Source organism: Astatotilapia calliptera, chromosome 9, assembly GCF_900246225.1.
Source record: "Astatotilapia calliptera chromosome 9, fAstCal1.2, whole genome shotgun sequence".
NCBI lineage: Eukaryota > Metazoa > Chordata > Actinopteri > Cichliformes > Cichlidae > Astatotilapia > Astatotilapia calliptera.
Window position 1 is genome coordinate 32,088,582 of NC_039310.1, and position 20,052 is coordinate 32,108,633.

Genomic DNA, 20,052 nt, shown 5'->3' on the forward strand with positions numbered 1-20,052 from the left:
CCGGCAGCCGCAGCGCTCACCTGATCTGACCTCCGCTGAGACGCTGCCGTTTTATTTTTACGCTTCTGATTCACGTCCTCCTCATTTCCCTCCCCACCCTTTTCACCGCAAATGATAAATTCGGAGACTGAAGCCTCTTTGATTGATCGGCGAACACCTGAACCCGGCAGCAAACAGCAGGCAGTCGCAGTCAGAGAGGAGCGGGTGAACACGGCGGAGCATTTATGAGCTGAAGAGACAGATATTTACCTCAGGAGTCGGCCGAGACCTAAGCAGACCTTAAGAGAAGCAAATATGAGTAATCAGATGGAGAAACATGTCATTCTGTCCCTGCTCATTCAGAAATTGAGCATCTTTAGGAGTTTTGCTGCCCTTTAGTGACCCAACACAGCCCCAGGAAAGCTGTTTTCAATACGCTGATGGCATATGATTACATATTATTATTATTATCAGTTTAACAGGAATAGGAAGGGAAGAGGCAGTCCTGTCAAAGTCCAGTACCTGCTGAGATTCACTCCGACTCTGACTGCAGATGGATCTGAAAAATCAACAGCTATGAGGTTATAGTTGTTATAGTTTCCCCGAGAGTCTGATCACCACAAACTGACTTGGCTCAAAGTCGGACTGCGACTGTTTGGAGACGGGCTGCCAGGTGAGAGGCAACCTGTGCAGTCATCGTGCAGTGTTGCACACTCGCAGCCTACTGCAGAGGAGACAGACAGGCCACGCCCATTGCCACAAACAGATTGTTGCAATGTGTAGATGATCTGTGTTTAGCAGCAGCTGTTTGGAGACTGGTTGCCTCCCACCAGGCGACCGGTGCAATCAAAAGTGCAACATCTTCCATCTCTAGGTGACCTTGTTGCCTGGCGCCATCTTTTGTTTCCTAGTTTATTTCCTCGTTGCTTTCCAGGCTGTCGAAACACAAACAGACCTTTAAACAAACGTCCTTCGCGTTTTTCAGGTGACGTTTTCATGGCGATAAAACTACAGCTGATGTTTGTGGCTTTTTTGATGTGTTTATAACATGAAACCAACATTTTCCACATATTTTATTGACCTTGTTTTGTCCTTGCAGCTTCGTGGATTTGTCATCATGATATTCGCCCCGTCAGTCCTCCCTTATCTTCAGCCTTGGCCCCGCCCTCTTCTTCGCCACCTCCTGTCAGAGTTCTGGCCTAATGGCTGCGCAGCGTCATGGAGACGGCTGAGCACGAAGGGCCACGCCCCTCAGTCTGTGATTGGTCAGGACTCGGCGCAGGTGTTAGGCCAGTCATACCCGCGTGATGACTTCACCAACGTCACTCCAAAGATCTTGGAAAAGGTGGGCCGCAACCTCCACAACCAATCCCATCATCCTCTCTGGCTGATCAAGGAGCGCATCAAAGCTCACTTCTACAGGTAGGCAGCGAGTGCGGTCGTCAGCCAGGTGTTGTGTTCAGTTTAAATGCTGACTAACTCTCTGCAGGCTCCGTGGGTCTCTGGGGACGGCCAAGTGTAAATTTGGCTGCAGTGAAATATCGTTAAAGCTGCTGCTGATTCTCGCCATCAGAAATCTATCACAGCGACGGCGAGCGCATTAATGCTGCATTCAGAAGTCATTAAGCAGTCACTGCGAGCGTGAGCTGACATTGGTTTATGGCTCTGCCTTTTAGCAGGTCGTGAACTTTAGTCTTTAGAAAAGCCTGCGTGCTCTGATAGCAGCAGATGACGAGGAGACCCCAGAGCTGCTGGGTGATCTCCACGCTGCTCCTCGCTGCTCCTCATTACTCCCACTTTCCCTCCTCCTTGTTCCCTCCCTGACTTACACCCTGCCTGCCCACCAGCCTTTGTTTGATCGATAAAACTTTAAAACATCTAAAAAGCATTTAGTTTTCGTTTATTTGTGACAAGGAAAGCATCAAATTTTTCATGGGCCACATTATTAGGTACACCTCTGGAGGTATTTTTAATCCACTGCAAACCCCTCTGTCACAAACTTTCCACTCACAAAGGGCCCACGGTTCCAGTTTTTTACTTTATAATTGAGGGTTGGGTGGAGTTAGGGAGGGCATGTTAGCAGGCAGCGAGGGAGAAGGAGGTGAGAGCAGAGACTCTGTTGTAGCTGCAGAGCAGGAGGAAGAGAGGAAACCTCAGAAGGTTCATGGGTGGAGTGAAGTGCAGAGGGTTGGTGTGACTGAGGAGGATGCTGGGAGCAGCTGAAGGAAGAAGAAGAAACAAGAACAATCTAACGGAGCAGACACGTCTTTGATACGGACGTTGGCGAAGCTCATATATGTGCGTGCAGATCATCTATGTGCGTGCAGATCATCTATGTGCGTGCAGATCATCTACAGTGGGGCAAAAAAGTATTTAGTCAGCCACCGATTGTGCAAGTTCCCCCACCTAAAATGATGACAGAGGTCAGTAATTTGCACCAGAGGTACACTTCAACTGTGAGAGACAGAATGTGAAAAAAAAAATCCATGAATCCACATGGTAGGATTTGTAAAGAATTTATTCGTAAATCAGGGTGGAAAATAAGTATTTGGTCAATAACAAAAATACAACTCAATACTTTGTAACATAACCTTTGTTGGCAATAACAGAGGTCAAACGTTTACTATAGGTCTTTACCAGGTTTGCACACACAGTAGCTGGTATTTTGGCCCATTCCTCCATGCAGATCTTCTCGAGAGCAGTGATGTTTTGGGGCTGTCGCCGAGCAACACGGACTTTCAACTCCCGCCACAGATTTTCTATGGGGTTGAGGTCTGGAGACTGGCTAGGCCACTCCAGGACTTTCAAATGCTTCTTACGGAGCCACTCCTTTGTTGCCCGGGCGGTGTGTTTTGGATCATTGTCATGTTGGAAGACCCAGCCTCGTTTCATCTTCAAAGTTCTCACTGATGGAAGGTGGTTTTGGCTCAAAATCTCACCATACATGGGCCCATTCATTCTGTCCTTAACACGGATCAGTTGTCCTGTCCCCTTGGCAGAAAAACAGCCCCATAGCATGATGTTTCCACCCCCATGCTTCACAGTAGGTATGGTGTTCTTGGGATGCAACTCAGTATTCTTCTTCCTCCAAACACGACGAGTTGAGTTTATACCAAAAAGTTCTACTTTGGTTTCATCTGACCACATGACATTCTCCCAATCCTCTGCTGTATCATCCATGTGCTCTCTGGCAAACTTCAGACGGGCCTGGACATGCACTGGCTTCAGCAGCGGAACACGTCTGGCACTGCGGGATTTGATTCCCTGCCGTTGTAGTGTGTTACTGATGGTGACCTTTGTTACTTTGGTCCCAGCTCTCTGCAGGTCATTCACCAGGTCCCCCCGTGTGGTTCTGGGATCTTTGCTCACCGTTCTCATGATCATTTTGACCCCACGGGATGAGATCTTGCGTGGAGCCCCAGATCGAGGGAGATTATCAGTGGTCTTGTATGTCTTCCATTTTCTGATGATTGCTCCCACAGTTGATTTTTTCACACCAAGCTGCTTGCCTATTGTAGATTCACTCTTCCCAGTCTGGTGCAGGTCTACAATACTTTTCCTGGTGTCCTTCGAAAGCTCTTTGGTCTTGGCCATGGCGGAGTTTGGAGTCTGACTGTTTGAGGCTGTGGACAGGTGTCTTTTATACAGATGATGAGTTCAAACAGGTGCCATTCATACAGGTAACGAGTGGGGGACAGAAAAGCTTCTTACAGAAGACGTTACAGGTCTGTGAGAGCCAGAGATTTTCCTTGTTTGAGGTGACCAAATACTTATTTTCCACCCTAATTTACGAATAAATTCTTTACAAATCCTACCATGTGGATTCATGGATTTTTTTTTCACATTCTGTCTCTCACAGTTGAAGTGTACCTCTGGTGCAATTACTGACCTCTGTCATCATTTTAAGTGGGGGAACTTGCACAATCGGTGGCTGACTAAATACTTTTTTGCCCCACTGTATGTGCGTGTAGATCATCTGTGTGTGTGTGTGACTCGTGTTACATATAAGTACAGATTTCCTCAGTGTGGACCTTAAATCATCTGTTTATACAAGAAGTTAACGTGAGTTCAAATACAGTCGTGATGTGACCTGGTTTTGACGCAGCTCATCCTGTTATTGCTTCATCAGCAGGATTAAACTGTCTTCAGTGTGTGTGCTCACTCTGACGGTGTTTCTGACCCGCAGCTCGTACATCGGCCGTTCGGGAAACCCCCTCTTCTCCGTCCACGACAACCTGAGTCCTGTGGTGACCACGGAGCAGAACTTTGACAGGTCGGCAGCTTCCCGTCACATTATCCACTAATATCACTGAACAGAGACGCTGCTGTGGTTTACTTTATCTTCTTTATGCTTTTACACAACTTTTCCTTTGAAGGTGAACGTTCATCTCTGGTTTTGCACTTTTTCACTGTGGCTTCACGACCAAAGCGACCCGACTCCAACAACACAAAGGACGTTGTCCAGATTCATGTTTTCTTAAGTGTTGTCACAAAGACGCTCAGAGTTGCTGGCGGGTCACGTTCCTTCTTACAGGCTCTTTCCCCTGATTTCCACAACACGTTTCAACAAGTTTGTGCAGATCATTGGCTGAATGTGCGTGACCCCCTCAGCTCCAGCGGAGGTCAGCGGTTAATTATCCGACTCATTAAAAGCCCAGATTCCATCGAAACAGGGACTGTGATGGACCTCGCTGTCGCTCCATCAGCTGTTCTGATTTATCGAGTGTTACTTTGTGTTTTGCTGACAGCTTGTTGATCCCGCCCGGACACCCCAGCAGGAAACGAGGAGACAACTATTACCTGAACAGGTGAGAGCCGATGTCTTCTGCCGTGAGCGCTCGGCGTCCTCCATCGGCGTCACTAACCCTGTTTTTATGTGGGACAGGACGACGATGCTTCGCGCTCACACGTCCGCCCACCAGACGGACCTGGTGAGGTCGGGGCTGGACGCCTTCCTGCTGGCCGGAGACGTTTACAGGCGGGACGAGATCGACGCCAGCCACTACCCCGTCTTCCACCAGATGGAGGGAGTGCGACTCTTCTCCAACCGCCAGGTGCTCAGAATGAAAAAGTTAGACAGGTGACGTAGTGATCACGTGACCCTGACCCGCAGTGTCGTGTCCCTCAGCTGTTCTCCCGGGTGCAGAACGGTGGCGAGCTGTCTCTGTTCGAGCGAGGAGGGCGGCGGTCTCCCGAGAAGCAGGAGACGCACACTCTGGAGGCGGTGAAGCTGGTGGAGTTTGACCTCAAACGCACTCTGACACAACTTGTCTCTTACCTGTTCGGAGCAGGTGAGGCCCCGCCCACCAGGACGTCTGGTTAGGTTTGCTCTTCCTCAAACTTCCTCGTCTTCCTCCTCAGATCTGGAGATCAGGTGGGTCGACTGCTACTTCCCCTTCACTCACCCGTCCTTTGAGATGGAGGTGCGTTTCCAGGGCGACTGGATGGAGGTGCTGGGCTGTGGCGTGATGGAGCAGGAGCTGCTGAACTCTGGTCAGAGCGCACCTACGCACGCACGCACACATGATTCTGTTAGTTCGACCTCGGTCACATGAGCAGAGGAGTGCGCTCACCTTACTTCGGGTCTTAAAAACGAAATCACAAACAGACTTTTCCAAAGGTTTATGGTCAAAGGTCAAAGGTCGTGTCTGCTGTGAGCAGAATGTTTCCATGAATGAAACCTGCAGGGCTGGAAACTTCCTCTAGCGTCCAGCAGGGAGTCGGTCCGTCCCACACACCCTCGTGTTGTTCCACGTTACAGCAGAAATAAATGTGTATAGTGGGCGTGTGTTGGGGGCGTGGCCTCTTTCACCTCACCTCTGAGTTGGACCTCTTATTTGTTGTACATTTTCAGTCCATGTAATAGTTTTGTTTTTTACATATACACACATATACACACACACACACACACACAGACAGACAGACAGACACACACACACACACACACACACAGTCCTGTGTGTAAACAGGCAGCTCGGTGATTGATTTGCTGATTTGTGTTCGATGCAGTTCAGCCTCTCAGGACGTCTGGCCTGTCGTACACATCGTTAACAGCTGATTTCCACCTACACACACACACACACACACACACACACAGACACACACACACACACACAGGCACACACACACACAGGCACACACACACGCACACACACACACACACACAAACACACACTGACACACACACACACACAGACACACACACACACAGACACACACACACACACCTTTCCCTCTCCTCCTTCTTCTTAGGGTTTCTCTCTCCCTCCCCTGTTGCTCGCCCCGTCGCTCGCCCCTCTCTCTCCTGTCAGTCTGCTAAGTGGCTAACTTGCAGCTTTGCCCTTGAACAAAGCTGCAGCTCTGTGCTGCACTTCACTGCTGCTTGTTCTAATCAATAATACATGCTTTAAAACGCAAAGAGCGGCCCGATCGCTCTTTTACCACCACGCTGTGTGTGTGTGTGTGTGTGTGTGTGTGTGTGTGTGCACTGGAGCTACTAACACACTTCAGATATGCACATCTGGGTGGAGGGCTACCTGAAGTTCACACAGAGGAGATCAGGAGGTGGAGCAGCTTCATGGAGCCGTCTCATGGGACGCCCTGAGGGAACGTTTGTATGAAGTCGTGCGTTTCCTGTTCCAGGGTGGATGTCCATGTTAAACAGGGTCGGAGTTTAAAACAGTGGTGTGTGTGTGTGTGTGTGTGTGTGTGTGTGTGTGTGTGTGTGCTCCAGGTGAGTCAGTGACTCTCGATGATGTCACAGAGTTGGAGCATCCACCCACCTGTTGTTTAAGTTGCTCATAACGAGGGGCAGCCAATCAGAGCTGTGCTGGTTTAAAGAGGGAGGAGCTCAGACTGCTTGTTTAGGAGGATGAACTGAAGGGCTGCTCACAGTGTGAATCATGCAAAGCTAGCCTGGCAGGGCCCAAGAATAAAACTGTGGAAATGAGCAGATCAAAAAGTTAAAGTACAAAAATAAAGAAACAGGAAGAAACTCAAACCATCAAACTTGGGAGCTAGCGTAGCACGTGACGTGCCTCTGATCCAGCTGCTGATGGTGCAGGGTAAGCTGGCGCTGTGGCAAACAGCCGCTCTGAGGGAGAGCGACCTGTAGCCCATCGTCGCAGCGCTGCGGGGTATCAGACCGAGCCCAGGTTTGAACCTACGAGCTTCCATCCCGTCCTGAGCCCAACATCTGGAGCAGCGTTACAGCTGTTTTACAGTCACCTCTGAACCCCAGGTGTGCAGCTGCATCACACGCTGCTGCTGCTGATGGTTACTATTCTGGCGTGTGAAACGCTGACGGGTCAGTGTGGATGTTTCACAGGACATCGTCCACTCAAAGCTCTACAATCAGCCCTGACCTGTGTGAGCTGGACTGACTGAGGTTATCCGTGGTCCACCCTGTGCACGGTTTCATGACGCTCTGCTTTAGGATCAGCACACGCCTGGGTTTGAATCATTAACCCTGCTGTGATGCAACAGTCTCTTCTTTAAGTGTGTTTACTGGACCCTGGAAGATCTGCAGGTGTGGATGCTGTGGTGGCTCTGTGGAGGTTAAAGGTCATGTTCTTATGTCCTGAAACGCTGATCGTCAAATGGCTGCAGATCTGTGTTTACAGAAACGAGGTTTTATTTTTCTGAACACGTCCTTCAGCTGAGCGATGTTCGAAGGATCTTTGTCTTCTGTTTATTTGTCCTCTGAAATCACGAGTGTGACGTCAGCGCGGCAGTTTCCAGCCCTGCCACCGGGGGGGGCTGCAGCTCAGGGGAGGAGGAGGAGAGGTGGGGGCATCACGCTGCAGAAATCCCTGTCAGTGTCACTGCTTCTATTATTGAACGCTCTGCATCATCTCACTCTCATTTACGAGTCTGCAGGTGTGTGTGTGTGTGTGTGTGTGTGTGTGTGTGTGTGTGTGTGTGTGTGTGTGTGTGTGTGTGTGTGTGTGTGTGTGTGTGTGTGTGCGCGCACACTTCTGAATCCATTTCCTGCAGCGAGCCATGACTGAAATAGACTGTTTCAGGACACACACAGCGAGATGGAAGCGCCTTTGGCCATTTTACTCTTCGTGTGTGTGTGTGTGTGTGTGTGTGTGTGTGTGTGTGTGTGTGTGTGTGTGTGTGTGTGTGTGTGTGTGTGTGCTTCTGGCTGACAGTAGAAGCAGTTGGAGGTTAAATTGATGCTGAGGTCCCAGCAGAGGCAGAGGGAGTAGAAACTCCATCAGTAGTGTGAATGTTGCATTCGCTGACGTCGCAGCGCGTCCGTTTTTTCCCCGCCGTCACTTTCTAGTCGCCTCGTGTGCTGAAAGTCGGGGTTTGTGTTAGCGGCTAAAGCGTGAGCTGATGTTCGAGTGTGGCGTCCAGCTGTCACCACCTGGGGAGGAAATTCTGTCTTTGTCTTTTCCCTGAGTCGTGACTGTCAGGGAGTTCTTCCTCAGGAATCTGTGAACTGTTGCAAATAATTTGCAAGAGCAAACGTGCTTGTTAGGAAACCGAGAGCTTGGGAAGTTACCGGCGACTGGATTCAACAGCTTTGAGTTCCTCTCGGAGCACCAAACTCAAACAGAAATACATTTTAATGAACTTCCTTTTCCCCGCTGGTCTGATTAGGAAGCAGAAACTGGAAAGTGGTCACGGCCATGATCCTACACTTGTTCTAAAGAAGCTCCGAGTTGCCATCGACATTTAAACAAGCTCCCCTCAGGGTCTCCTCGGGACTCCTCCCAGCACTGCTCCTTCTCAGATCTCTCCCTGGACGTCCCGTCCCTCCTTTCGCCTCTCTGAGTTGCCTTCAATGAATCTCGCTGCACCATCTCCTCCACTGCGATCAGGGCAGGAGGTGCAATGATTGGAAGCTCGATGAGCGTGCTCCTCACCTGTTGCACCTCCCTCAGACTCATGCAGGCGTTTCCACCTGAGCAGTGACTACGGCTGTGTGTGCCTCAGCTCCAGGGCAAACACGTCCTCTGTGAGAACAGCCGAGCTGCTGGCGGCGTGACGCGAGGTGAAAGGGCCGCTCAGTTTTATCACCAGCGGTTGTGTTGGTCCTGCAGGTCACCGAGTTACTGCAGCGAGTCGATTCTCCTTTAAGATGCTGCTGTCGTCTCATCGCCTCTGACAGCCGGCAGATTTTCTCCTCGCTTCACTCGCCGTGAATTTATTTCCTCTGTGGCAGCAAAGCATGTTAGAGGCTCTCCCTTCAGTAACAGCATCAGAGCTGAGCACACGGCAGACTCTGAGAAGAAATCCTCACAATAAGAAAAGATGTGTCACCTGGAAACACCTCACAGGTTTAGTTTCAGAGGTCGAGTGCACCGCCCTAACCCCATCACCTCAGAGTCGACACCGCAGAGAGGGTGGAGGATAAACCCGATGAAACGGATGAGCTGTGAGATCTGTGTGTCCTCGAAGGTTGTTCCTGCATGAGTCAAACCCTCATCTAAAAATACTTTCATAAGGATTATTGGGAAACTTACTGGTTTTATTGGTTTGAACACCATCAAACACCTTCCGGCTCCCTCTGTCTGTTTCTCTGGAGAATCACATTTTTAAGGGAAGTTAAAGTTTTCCTTTAAAGAAAAAGTTTAATGTGCAGCAGTTTATTAGGAACACAGACTCTGAACCCGCATGCATGTTAATGACCAGCAGGGGGCGACTCTGGTTGTAAAATGATGTCGGTTCAGTCAGTGCGGACCAACGAAGGATGTCAGAGGAACAAAGAGGAAGTCGGGTTTTTGTTTCTTGTCTAAACATGAAGAAACTTCGACTTTTCTCCTCGTTGAGGAACGTTTGGTTTTTATTTGCAGCAGCTTCACGTACGTGACATCAGCACTCTGACAGACAACAGAGAGACGTGTGCACAGAGGAGGTCGGGGTGGGTGGACGGGTCCATAACAGATCAGATTCAACACTTTTTAAAGGTTGGCTGACTTTAACAGATATTTAATTGACTTAAACCTGGCAGAGCTCCACCAGCAGCACCCTGCCCTCTGTGCACACGCCCACCTCCTACATGGATGTTCAGGGTGGAGGAGCTTCTCAGCTCACTTTCACTCCGAGTGGAAACTGAACTCCTCGGGAGTCCTGCTCACTTCCTTCACAAACACATGTGTGTGTCTGTGTGTGTGTTTGGGCCCTTAAGGCAAATTAAAGTCATGGTTGTCAGACGTGAAGCCTGTGTGTGGGGGCATTGCAGCATTGCAGCAGAGCCAATGCTCTTGACATCCAGAGACACACACACACACACACACACACACACACACACACACACACACACACACACACGCCTCCTTCATTCTCGCTCCCTCCAAACTCTCCTCACCCTCTGCACCTCCCCGACATATCCACTGCAGCAGTGTGCCTCCGTTACCTTGGAAACCACTCATTCAGCTCCCCCCCCCCCTTATCCTACACACACACACACACACACACACACACACACGTTTCTGGAGCACTGAGAGTGAGAGACAATAAGGAAGAGCTGGCAAAGAGAACAAAAAGATGTGAGGAAGAGGAGGAGGAAGGGGGTGAGGAGGCCTTGAAGTTAATATGAGGAAGAGAGGGGGGAGACTAAGGAAGAGTGGGGAAGGCAAGGATACGAAAGGAACTGAGGATGCAGGAAAGGGAGGACAGAAAGGAGGCATTATGGTACGAGGAGGTTGGAGGAAGGATTAAACGAGTGGCAGGACCTCATCCCCGCAAGGAGGCGGCAACAGGGGACACCAGTTGGTGCTGGTGTGTGTGTTATTTAATGGTGTAGAAGCGTGACTGCCATATGTGTTGCCTGAGGCCCCGTGTGATGAGGGAGCGAGTTAATAAGAGGAGGAGGAGGTGAGGAGGAACGAAGGAGGAGAAATAAGGGTGGAGAAAAAGGGAGGGATGGATGGATGGAGATGACAAAATGAGATTTTAATGGAGACGGAGGGATGGAGGGATGGTGGAGGGAGAGAGATGAATGTCTTCATTAATTCACTGATGAGGGGGAGGGGGGAGCTATTTCTTCTTCTCTGCTTATTTATTCATCAGGGTTCCCCGGAGAAGGAGTCCCCACACACATGCACGCGCACGCGCGCAGAAACGTGCACACACACACACACACACACACACACACACACGTGCACACGCACACAGAAACGTGCACACACACACGTGTGCACACGCACACACACACACACACACACGTGCGCACGCGCACACACACACGAGACAGAGAAGTGTTTGTGCTTGAGCTTGGCTTCAGTTTCTCTCCAACTGTACATAAAAGAAGGACGTAGCTTTGAGTACTGAGGCTCTTTAAACCTGCACTCTTTGTAACAGCCAGCAGGGGGCGACTCCTCTGTAAATTGTTCTTGGATTTTAGGGGCGGGGCCCTGTGGATGTGCCGTTTCCCCTTGATCACCAACATGGTGAAGCTCGAAATAATCAAAACGAGGCTTGGAAACCATCAAAGAGTTACTTTAAATTTCACTTTCACTAAAACGCTGTCGTTCTGGCTCGTGTTGATTCAAAGGCGCCTCCATCAAAGCTCAAACTCGGATGATGGCGAGAAAGACTGTGGAGGACGTCAGAGTCACAGATGTTTCTGAAGCTAACGGGAGCTCGTTAACATCTGTCTGCAGCTGCCTTCTGAACCCCCTCCACCCAAAGATGCTGGACGTTATGTAACAATGTTTTAATCAAATGTTGAGACTGTAAAACCGTGACATCACTGTGGCTCCAGCCATCTTCTATATACAGTCTTTTAGCCCGTGTACCTGCTCTGCACCTCTGCCTCACTTTGAAAAACATTCAGTGTCAACAAAATGTATTTTATTTGAAAGTCATTAAATTTGTACTCGATTATTCCTGATCATGTTTTTGATTTAATTGGTTGGCTTCCATCTTCAATATACAGTCTGTGCTTCTTTGTGTGTCTTTGTTTGATTCTTCCAGTGAAGTGTGTATTCAACATTTATGTGTCTGTGATTCTGCAGTGTGTGTTTGCTTTGCCACTTATCTATGTGTGTGTGTGTGTGTATGTGTGTGTGTGTGTGTGTGTGTGTCTCAGGGGTTTTCCCTGCAGTGTCAGCATGCAGCATATGGGACTTGGCACTAATGACCACACCTCCTCGCCAAACTCTGTCTCACAGACACCCCCCCACCCCCCAGGGGACAGGGTGGCGTGTGTGTGTGCACGTGCCTACATCTGTGTGTGTGTGTGTTAAGGGTGGAAGCTGAAATCTGATTAAAGTCATGTTGGCAACAATTAACGGCCTCTCAAACCGCCTCCTGGCGTCCTGTGGGACGTAGTGTGTGTGAGGTTCAGGTGGCTGTATTCAGTCTTAATCCGACCGCCCCCCAACCTCTGAATAAATCATGTGACCCCTCCCCACCCTCCATCCATCCTCCTCTCATTAAACCTCGTCTGTCGCCGCTGCTCGCCTTGTTTTCCTGATGAGTCGACACTTTATTCCCACACTCCTCTCTGTTAGGATGGAGGGATGGCGAAGCCTCACAAGCGTGACGACCCGTCTCCTCCCCTGTGTTTTTAGGCTTGTAAAGTCCGCCTCCTCCTCCTGACCTCTGACCTCTCTGCTGTTTTTTTGTTGTTTTTGTGGTTTTCTCGCCGCTACTGTCCGTCCTCCATCGTTTAGTAATTTGATCTTTTATTCTTTCAATAAACTTTCTCCTTCCTTCCCTCCTTCTGTCCTTTCACCCCTCCTCTCTTCCTACACTTCCACTTTATTTGGTCTTTCTTTTCCTTTCCTCCCTCCTGATTCGTTCATCCCTCTGTTTTTATTTATCCAACAGGAACCTTTCCTCATCCCCTTTCTTGTGGTTCTTTCATCTTTTCTCCTTGCTCACCTTTCATTCACCACACACACGACGGACACACACACACACACACATACGGCCTGTGTGTGTGTGTCCGTGTGTGTCCGTGTGTGTCCGTCGTGTGTGTCTGGGGTTTGCAGAGGGCAGAGCAAACATTTGTTTGTGCAGCGATCCATCTCAGCCCGGCCTGCTTCCTCCATAACAAACAGAGGGGGGGAGAGGGGGGGGGGGGTGATGGAGGGAGGTTTGATTCACCTGACAGGTAAAAAGCAGAGGGAGGGTTTGTTTGAAAACATTACACGAGTGATGCTGCGGATCAGCTCAGGTTCATCTGCTAACAACGCTCCTAAAACCTGCACACGGCCAACGATGTTAGCAGCTCGCTAACCGCTAATCATGACCTTTGACCTTTTCACAGAGAAATACCTGACACCGTCAGGTGACGCACCATTTAAAACAAACCTGGGCAGTTTTGGACTTGATCGTTTTCCAGGAGCTTAAAGGCTGAGCTGTGTTAGCTGCTCCATGAGCTAACAGGTTAGCTTTAAATGCTAACATGCAACTCCCTGTAGGATAGCGTGCACATCAATTTTGAGTCTGCAGGCAGCTCATTTCCTCTGAATCACATGATTAAACTAACTCAACAGACTCTCCACTATGAGCCAAAACAGAGAGCGTCTCCGTTTTAGCTTCTCCTCATTGGTTAGCTGTTCATTACAGAGCTCATCTTCTGACGCCCGGCCATGACTTGAGGTTTGAAATCTAATAAAATCCTATTTTTATAAACAAGCCTTCTCTTTAAGCTCTTCTTATGCTGCCTGTTTTATTTTTTTAATCTTCTCTGCTTCATGAAAACTTAAATTTTTGCTTTTACTATATTAGCTGTAATTTTACTGTAGTTATCCTTCACTTTGAATCTCCTTGTGAAGCTAATCATCATCTCCCAACACTGTGTAACCTTGAAAGAAATGACCAATCCAGTGGATACCATGTGCTGGAGAGGCAAACAGGTTAAGGTTTGGCGTGTGGATCTGTGAAACAGAACCGTGAACAGAGATCACTCTGGTTTAGTCCCCTCCCCTCAGTTACCTGTGAATTACCTGAGAGTTTGCTCTTCACCTAATTACTTTTTTAATACATCTATCATATTCTACTACAGTAGCTTTGCATCGTACAGAATAATCTTAATGTTTTCCTGGTAACTTTATTCTAATTGGAAACAGACGACCACATGAAGAAAAGCCGATAAAATGCAGGAAATCGAGTATTTGCAGCGATGTGAAGGCTGAGCTGTAGACGCACAGACTCCTTCTTACCTCGACGGCATGCCGTTAGCGTGTGTTTTCTGTGTTAGCTTGATGTTTAATGCATGCGCGTGTGTGTGTGAGAGGCAGCCTGTTTTCTGGCTGAGCAGCCTCGTCCTGACTCTTAAATATTGAAGCAGTGTAAGTGAGCTCTGCAGAGATCCAGCCCCGCTGCTGCTAAAAATACCCCTGCAGATAAAAATAGATCACATGTCACGGTGAAGGGTTTAATTTCATTCACACCAAAAACGTGCCTGTGCTCGCTTTTCAGATCGCGGCTCCGTGTCTGTTCAGAATGAGGTCGGCTTTAATCAGCGAGGACGGCTAACGTGGAGCCTGCTGGCGGCAAATTAACCACGAGATCCCTAAAAATAGTGCGACGGTGGTCCGTCCCCTCGTCTGTTTGTCTGAGCCACAGACAGGAACCAAACAGTTTGTCTTTTTTCTGAGGCCAAAATATATTTTTGGTGCAGAAATTTGAATTTTGTTTTGTTTTTCTGAAAGAAACAAATCCAGGATCAGAAATCTGACCAAGAGCTTTAGGTGTATGCAGCAAGCTCTGGATCACAGCAGGATCGCTGTCAGTTGTTCCGGCTTTTTTTTAATCCATTCTAGAAATCATCATAACCCGGTTTTTAAGTCTGATGTCATCAGCTGTTTCCAGGTCCAAACTCTGCTGCAAGTCCCAAAGTCAGACGAACACTGCGGCATCACTGAGAGTTAAAAACGGTCTAAATTCATCTTTAATAAAATCATCAGCGTTGCTGCTTTACCAGGTGTAACAATGAAGTTTAAAATCCAGGCATCCATGAAAACAGAATTTATTACATTTAACTGAGTTAGAAGTTAGCAGGAAGTTAGCAAGAAGTTAGCTCGCTAGTTTCCACCTAAACACGATGTAGCATGTTCTGACTGAGAGATTTCTGGAAAAATTCAAATTCACAGCTCTGTTGTCACTTCCAACATAAATGTAGACAGAAAACTAAACAGCAGTGGGGCTAGCTGGTATATAATGATGTGCTACGTGGTGGCTAGCGGCACAGCTACGTTAGCATAACATAAACACAGTGAAGCTGGAGGATGAACGCTAACTTTTTTAAGTTAACGTGAGGGTTCCCGATGGTTAGGGACAAATGCAATCGCATGGCAGGATGCTGTAAACGGACCAAACTTCAGTCAGGAGAACAACTGAGATAATCCATCCACAATACCAGGTTAGTCATTCATATACTGCTGCATGGGCTGCAGCTACATCGTAAGGGTTTAAAAACGGAGCTTTAAAATGAACTCAGAGTAGTTTGGACCCAGAAGCAGGATTCATACGTCATCACTTAAAGACCGGATAATGTTGGTCCAGGATCAGCTGACCAATCACGTTGTCTGAACATACAGTTAGCTACGTTTTTGGCTAATGCTAATGCTTTTAAAAACCATCACTAGCAAACATGAGTAAGCTAAGTTTGGTTAACAGGAACTCGATTCATAATATTAATTATATTGTATAAATTAACAGTGAAGTTATGACTTCACCACAGCGTGATTGGTCAGTGGATCCTGGTCAAACATGATTATAATGTTGGAGCAGCACTGTTAGCGTCACTAAAGGTGAAACAGACAGGAGGATTTACAACCCAGTGTCAGCAAATGACAGTAAAAGAAAAACGTTTAAATTTAAAGAAGACAACTTCCCAGGGCAGGTTTAAACTATTGAACATTATTTAAAGAAACCCTTTCTTTGGGTGAAGTGTTGTCAAAGTGTGACCGTAGACTTTCCAGCTTCTTCTTTTTGTCTTTCTGTTGTTTTTTCCTCATACAGGTGGCGTTTAGTGGAGTTTCTTTCTACTTTTAAATTTGCGATTTTAAACTTTGCAGTTCCTCTGACACTTTTGTTTCCTCATAAATCGAATCTTGCCGTTTGTTCTTGTTTATTCCTCCCCGTCCTCCTGTCCAAGCCTTTGATTTCCTGTTTCTTGACTTGTCCCTAATCCTGACTTATTTCACTGTGCTGCAGTCTATGAGCAGCCTTCACACATGTGTAAAACTTTAGAGGACGCCGTCCCGCTAACTCGTACAGATGTGCGAGCGTAACACGACTGAAGCCGACGCTGCAGCTGTCGGATAAATGTGGGATTCCCTCTAACAGCAGTGCAGGAAAAGTGTAAAATGTGCTGTAATAACAGGATGAAGTGCGCTGGCGTAATCTCTCCACCTGCCAAAGCAGCATTATAAATGTAATAAAAAGTGACGCCTTCTTTATTAAAACAAATCACTGAGGTCAAACAAAGCCTTTTGCTCTGATGTGTGTCGGAGATCTCGGGCGCTGACGCTGAGTCTGGTTTTATTGCTTTCACGGAGCCGACTGAGCTCCCGCAGAGCCGACCTTCATCCTGCAGCTCCTTCGCTCAAAGCCGGCAGATGCGTGTCAGATCCTCCTGTGACATCATCACCACGGGACAAATCCCCGACGCTGCCGTGCAGAGACTCTGCAGACTCCCTGGATGTTTGTCGGAGCTTTAGTGTCCTCACCGCCGTCTGTGAGGCTTGTCCTGGGAAGCCTCTGCTGCTTTCCGGCACGCTCGCTTGTGTTTGCAGGTCTGCAGAACATCTCTGCTGTCAACCTGCTCCTCCAGTCACAGGGCTCTGCGTTATTACATGCAGGCGTGAGGGACGAGTGGAGAGAGGCTAACAGAGTCGATAAGATGGTGTCTGAGGCCTGAGAGGGCAGAGGTTATAGCACACTAACATGGTGAGAACTGACGGAGGAGCTTTGGTACTCCACCACCTGTGAGGGCAGCAGCTTCAACTTTGTCAAGTTAAAAACACAAACCAGTCGTTGCCTGTAAAACCGGCTCACATGGACCCGACCCCTGTGCCCAACTCCACGGACAGTGACCCCACAGGGCAGCAGACCCACTCAGGGAGTGCCGGCGAGCCCCGTGGCTCACACACTTCCCTTCCAGGTCCTGTTTTCCAGCTTTGAGCAGGTGAGGAACGTCATCTCCCTCTAGCTGATCTGAATCTTTTCCTTCTGTCTCGTGTCAGAGATGATTTATGTGTCTGATCAGGTTTTTCATTGATGGCCAACTTCCAGCAGAGCCCGGGATGGACTCGGAGCTCACTGAGGAGATTATACGTCTCACCTGTCCTCGGAGTGCCGTGGGATCTCTGGGGAACGTGGGAAAAGGTGGTCTGATGCCACCAGGCTGATTTAGACATGTGAAGAAGATGGAAAAACCACCTCCATCCATCCATGATGGAGAACTTCTTTATTGACTCACCTGTTTAAATCATATTAAGGCTTAAAGTTTGCATTGTTAGAGGCGTGGCCTCTGTGACTGACAGGTGGTTGTAGCTGCTAGCTGTCTGCTAGCTTCACCTGAACTGGACCTCTGCACCGTGTTTGTGCTGTTGGAGCCTTTTGGACCAATAATAAGGCTGCTGTGTGGTTACTGTAGCAACAGAGCATCCACAAAGGCGAAGCTCCAGCTCTGGATTTTACTTAGTCGCAGGTATCTGTCTGTGATGCTACCTGATGGCTCCACCCTCTCACCTGTATAAGTGGTAACTGTCAGTGCAACCATAAACATGGCTGCATCTCACAGCGCCACCTACTGGCAATAATCATTTCATGCACTGACATCATCACCCACCACTGCAGCAGGAAATATCTGACAGGAAGTGAGGAAGAGCCGAGCAGGTGTGCAACCAGCGCGCAGGAAGCCGCGGTGGCGAAGACTCGTGCATGTGTTTTGTTGCTAGCAGAGACGTAGGAGTGTGATTTTCTCCTGAAATAACAACACGAGTAACAAAGTCTTTGCTTCGGTCTGTCCGGCGTGACACATCACACGCGTCCATTTTTATCTGGTGACTCGCCGTTTGGCAGCTAACCCACGATGATCCAACGGACGCACACTCAGCTCCGTCAGCTTGTGTGTAGGCCGCTCCGTCCGCCGGTCATTATTCAGTGCAGAGCAGTTGGGATGAATGAATCTCGCCGCATCTGCTGTTCTGTCCTCTCCGACTGCTCGTCTTCATCATCATGACCGTTCTCCATCATCATCCTCATCACCAGCTCCAGGCTGCGCCGCCATTATCCCCATTTTTAGCATCATCGCCACCACACCTTGCACCACCTCATCATCGTCTTTCTTTAGCCCTACACCTTCATCATCACACATGACACACCGATGGATGGCACATGTGAAGTCGCGTCTATGTTTGCCTGTTGCCATGGTTAGTGTGTGTGTGTGTGTGGGGGGGCACCATCTGTGCACTTCACCACACTTCCTTCATCAGACTTTGTACCACCTGACTCAGCAGTGTGTGTGTGTGTGTGTGTGTGTGTGTGTGTGTGTGTTTGTATTCATATCGGTGTGGGGACCAAATATGAAACTTTACTATATTTGTAGGGACCGACAGCCTTATGGGGACAAAATCCCATCCCCACAAGTATGAAGGTATTTTTGAGACTCAAAATGTGGTTTTGGTGTCAGGGTTACAGTCAGGTTAGGATTAGGGTAAGGAGCTGGGAAAGAATTATGTCAGTTAGATGTCCCCATAAGACATGAATACCCAACGTGTGTGTGTGTGTTGCAGGGTAAATGATGCACAGCTGGTGTCAGCCCAGCTATCGCCAGAACAGGCTGTCCGTCATGTGACAGATCTCACACACACACACACACACACACTCTCACACACACACACACACACACACACACACACACACACACACACACACACACGTTTCAGGTTACGTGTGTGTGTGGACTCTAACATCTGTCCTCGCAGCCTCCTGCTCTGGATTCATTTTCTTCTTGAAACTTCTTGTACATTTTTCCATCGTCATACTTTCCACATTAACGGAAGACACACAAAGAGCTTGTGAACACACACCTGTGTTTATGTGAACACAGGTGCACTACCTGTGTGAGGACATACTGAGGTTTGCTGATCATATGCTGCACATTAAAACTGGACACAGCTGCTTCTTTCTAATGGCCAGCAGGACGTCTGTTAGAAAACAAGCCTGCTGCTGATCTGAGAGCTCAGTGAGCACTTTATGGGCTCGCCGGCTCGATTCAGGTCTTATTTACTTTGTAAATGATTCCCCTGATAGAGTCAGAAAGGCCGTGGGCAGGTCTGCCTTCATTATCCTCTCCGGTCCAGTGTTCAAACACCAGGATGTGACTGTGATCGTGCACAGCGCGGAGCTTTACATCGAGCTAACTGAAGGGGGCGGCGCTGCTGCTCTGGTCATGTTTTAAGTAATGTTTGAGATGATAGCAGCAGAAACAATCACTTCCTCTCTGCGTGGCATCTGAACAGCATGTGTGAGCCTTCACCTGTAAATACAGGTGTTCTGTAGAGTGGTGGCCTGTCTCACCACGCAGTGAGGCACCGGGGAACGATTTAGAAACCAGAGAGTTCACGGTCGGCTTGGACACCGTGAGACTGCAGGAAGAAGGAAGAGAGATCCTCTGAGTGTTTGTTAAGCAGTCAGGAAAGGTGACTCCGCCTACGTCAGCACTGATGGGCACAGATGTGGTTAGACTCAAAGCTCTGCTGGGCAATGTGCGATATGTGTCGTAATAACTCTTATTCAGTGCATCCAGCTGTTTGCATCTGTCCTTTAGATTACTGCCACCTTGTGGCCACGGTTGGGTCTCACGTCTGTGTGCTAGCTTGTGTTGGATCCATAGTTTCTGGCGTTTTTGTGTTAACAAAATCTGAGACGCGAGCGACGAGTCTGCTTCTTCACTGCTTTGGATACTGAATGTGTTAAATGTTTAGACAGTCGTCTGGCAGCACAAACACACACACACACGTTGGGTATTCATGCCTTGTGGGGACATCTATTTAACACAATGCCCCTTACCCTGACCATAACCCAACTGTACTCTGACACTGAAAGCACACTTTGAGTCTCAATAATGTCTTCAAACCCGTGAGGACGGGC

At 48.5% G+C, this 20,052-nt stretch overlaps 1 protein-coding gene across 5 annotated transcripts in view; it reads left to right on the forward strand.

The window, feature by feature from the left end:
* The window catches only part of fars2 (phenylalanyl-tRNA synthetase 2, mitochondrial), a 139,108-nt gene that overhangs the window by 38,551 nt on the left and 80,505 nt on the right, over window positions 1–20,052 (forward strand). For 4 of the 5 annotated variants that reach the window (XM_026180532.1, XM_026180529.1, XM_026180530.1 and 1 more), the window contains 6 exons: window positions 1,079–1,401; window positions 4,166–4,252; window positions 4,728–4,787; window positions 4,865–5,033; window positions 5,108–5,270; window positions 5,341–5,472. In XM_026180532.1, the coding sequence (XP_026036317.1) occupies window positions 1,097–1,401; window positions 4,166–4,252; window positions 4,728–4,787; window positions 4,865–5,033; window positions 5,108–5,270; window positions 5,341–5,472 (916 nt within the window). In that variant the 5' untranslated portion in view covers window positions 1,079–1,096. The remainder of the gene's footprint in view (window positions 1–1,078; window positions 1,402–4,165; window positions 4,253–4,727; window positions 4,788–4,864; window positions 5,034–5,107; window positions 5,271–5,340; window positions 5,473–20,052) is intronic. The other variant, XM_026180533.1, reaches the window with a different exon arrangement.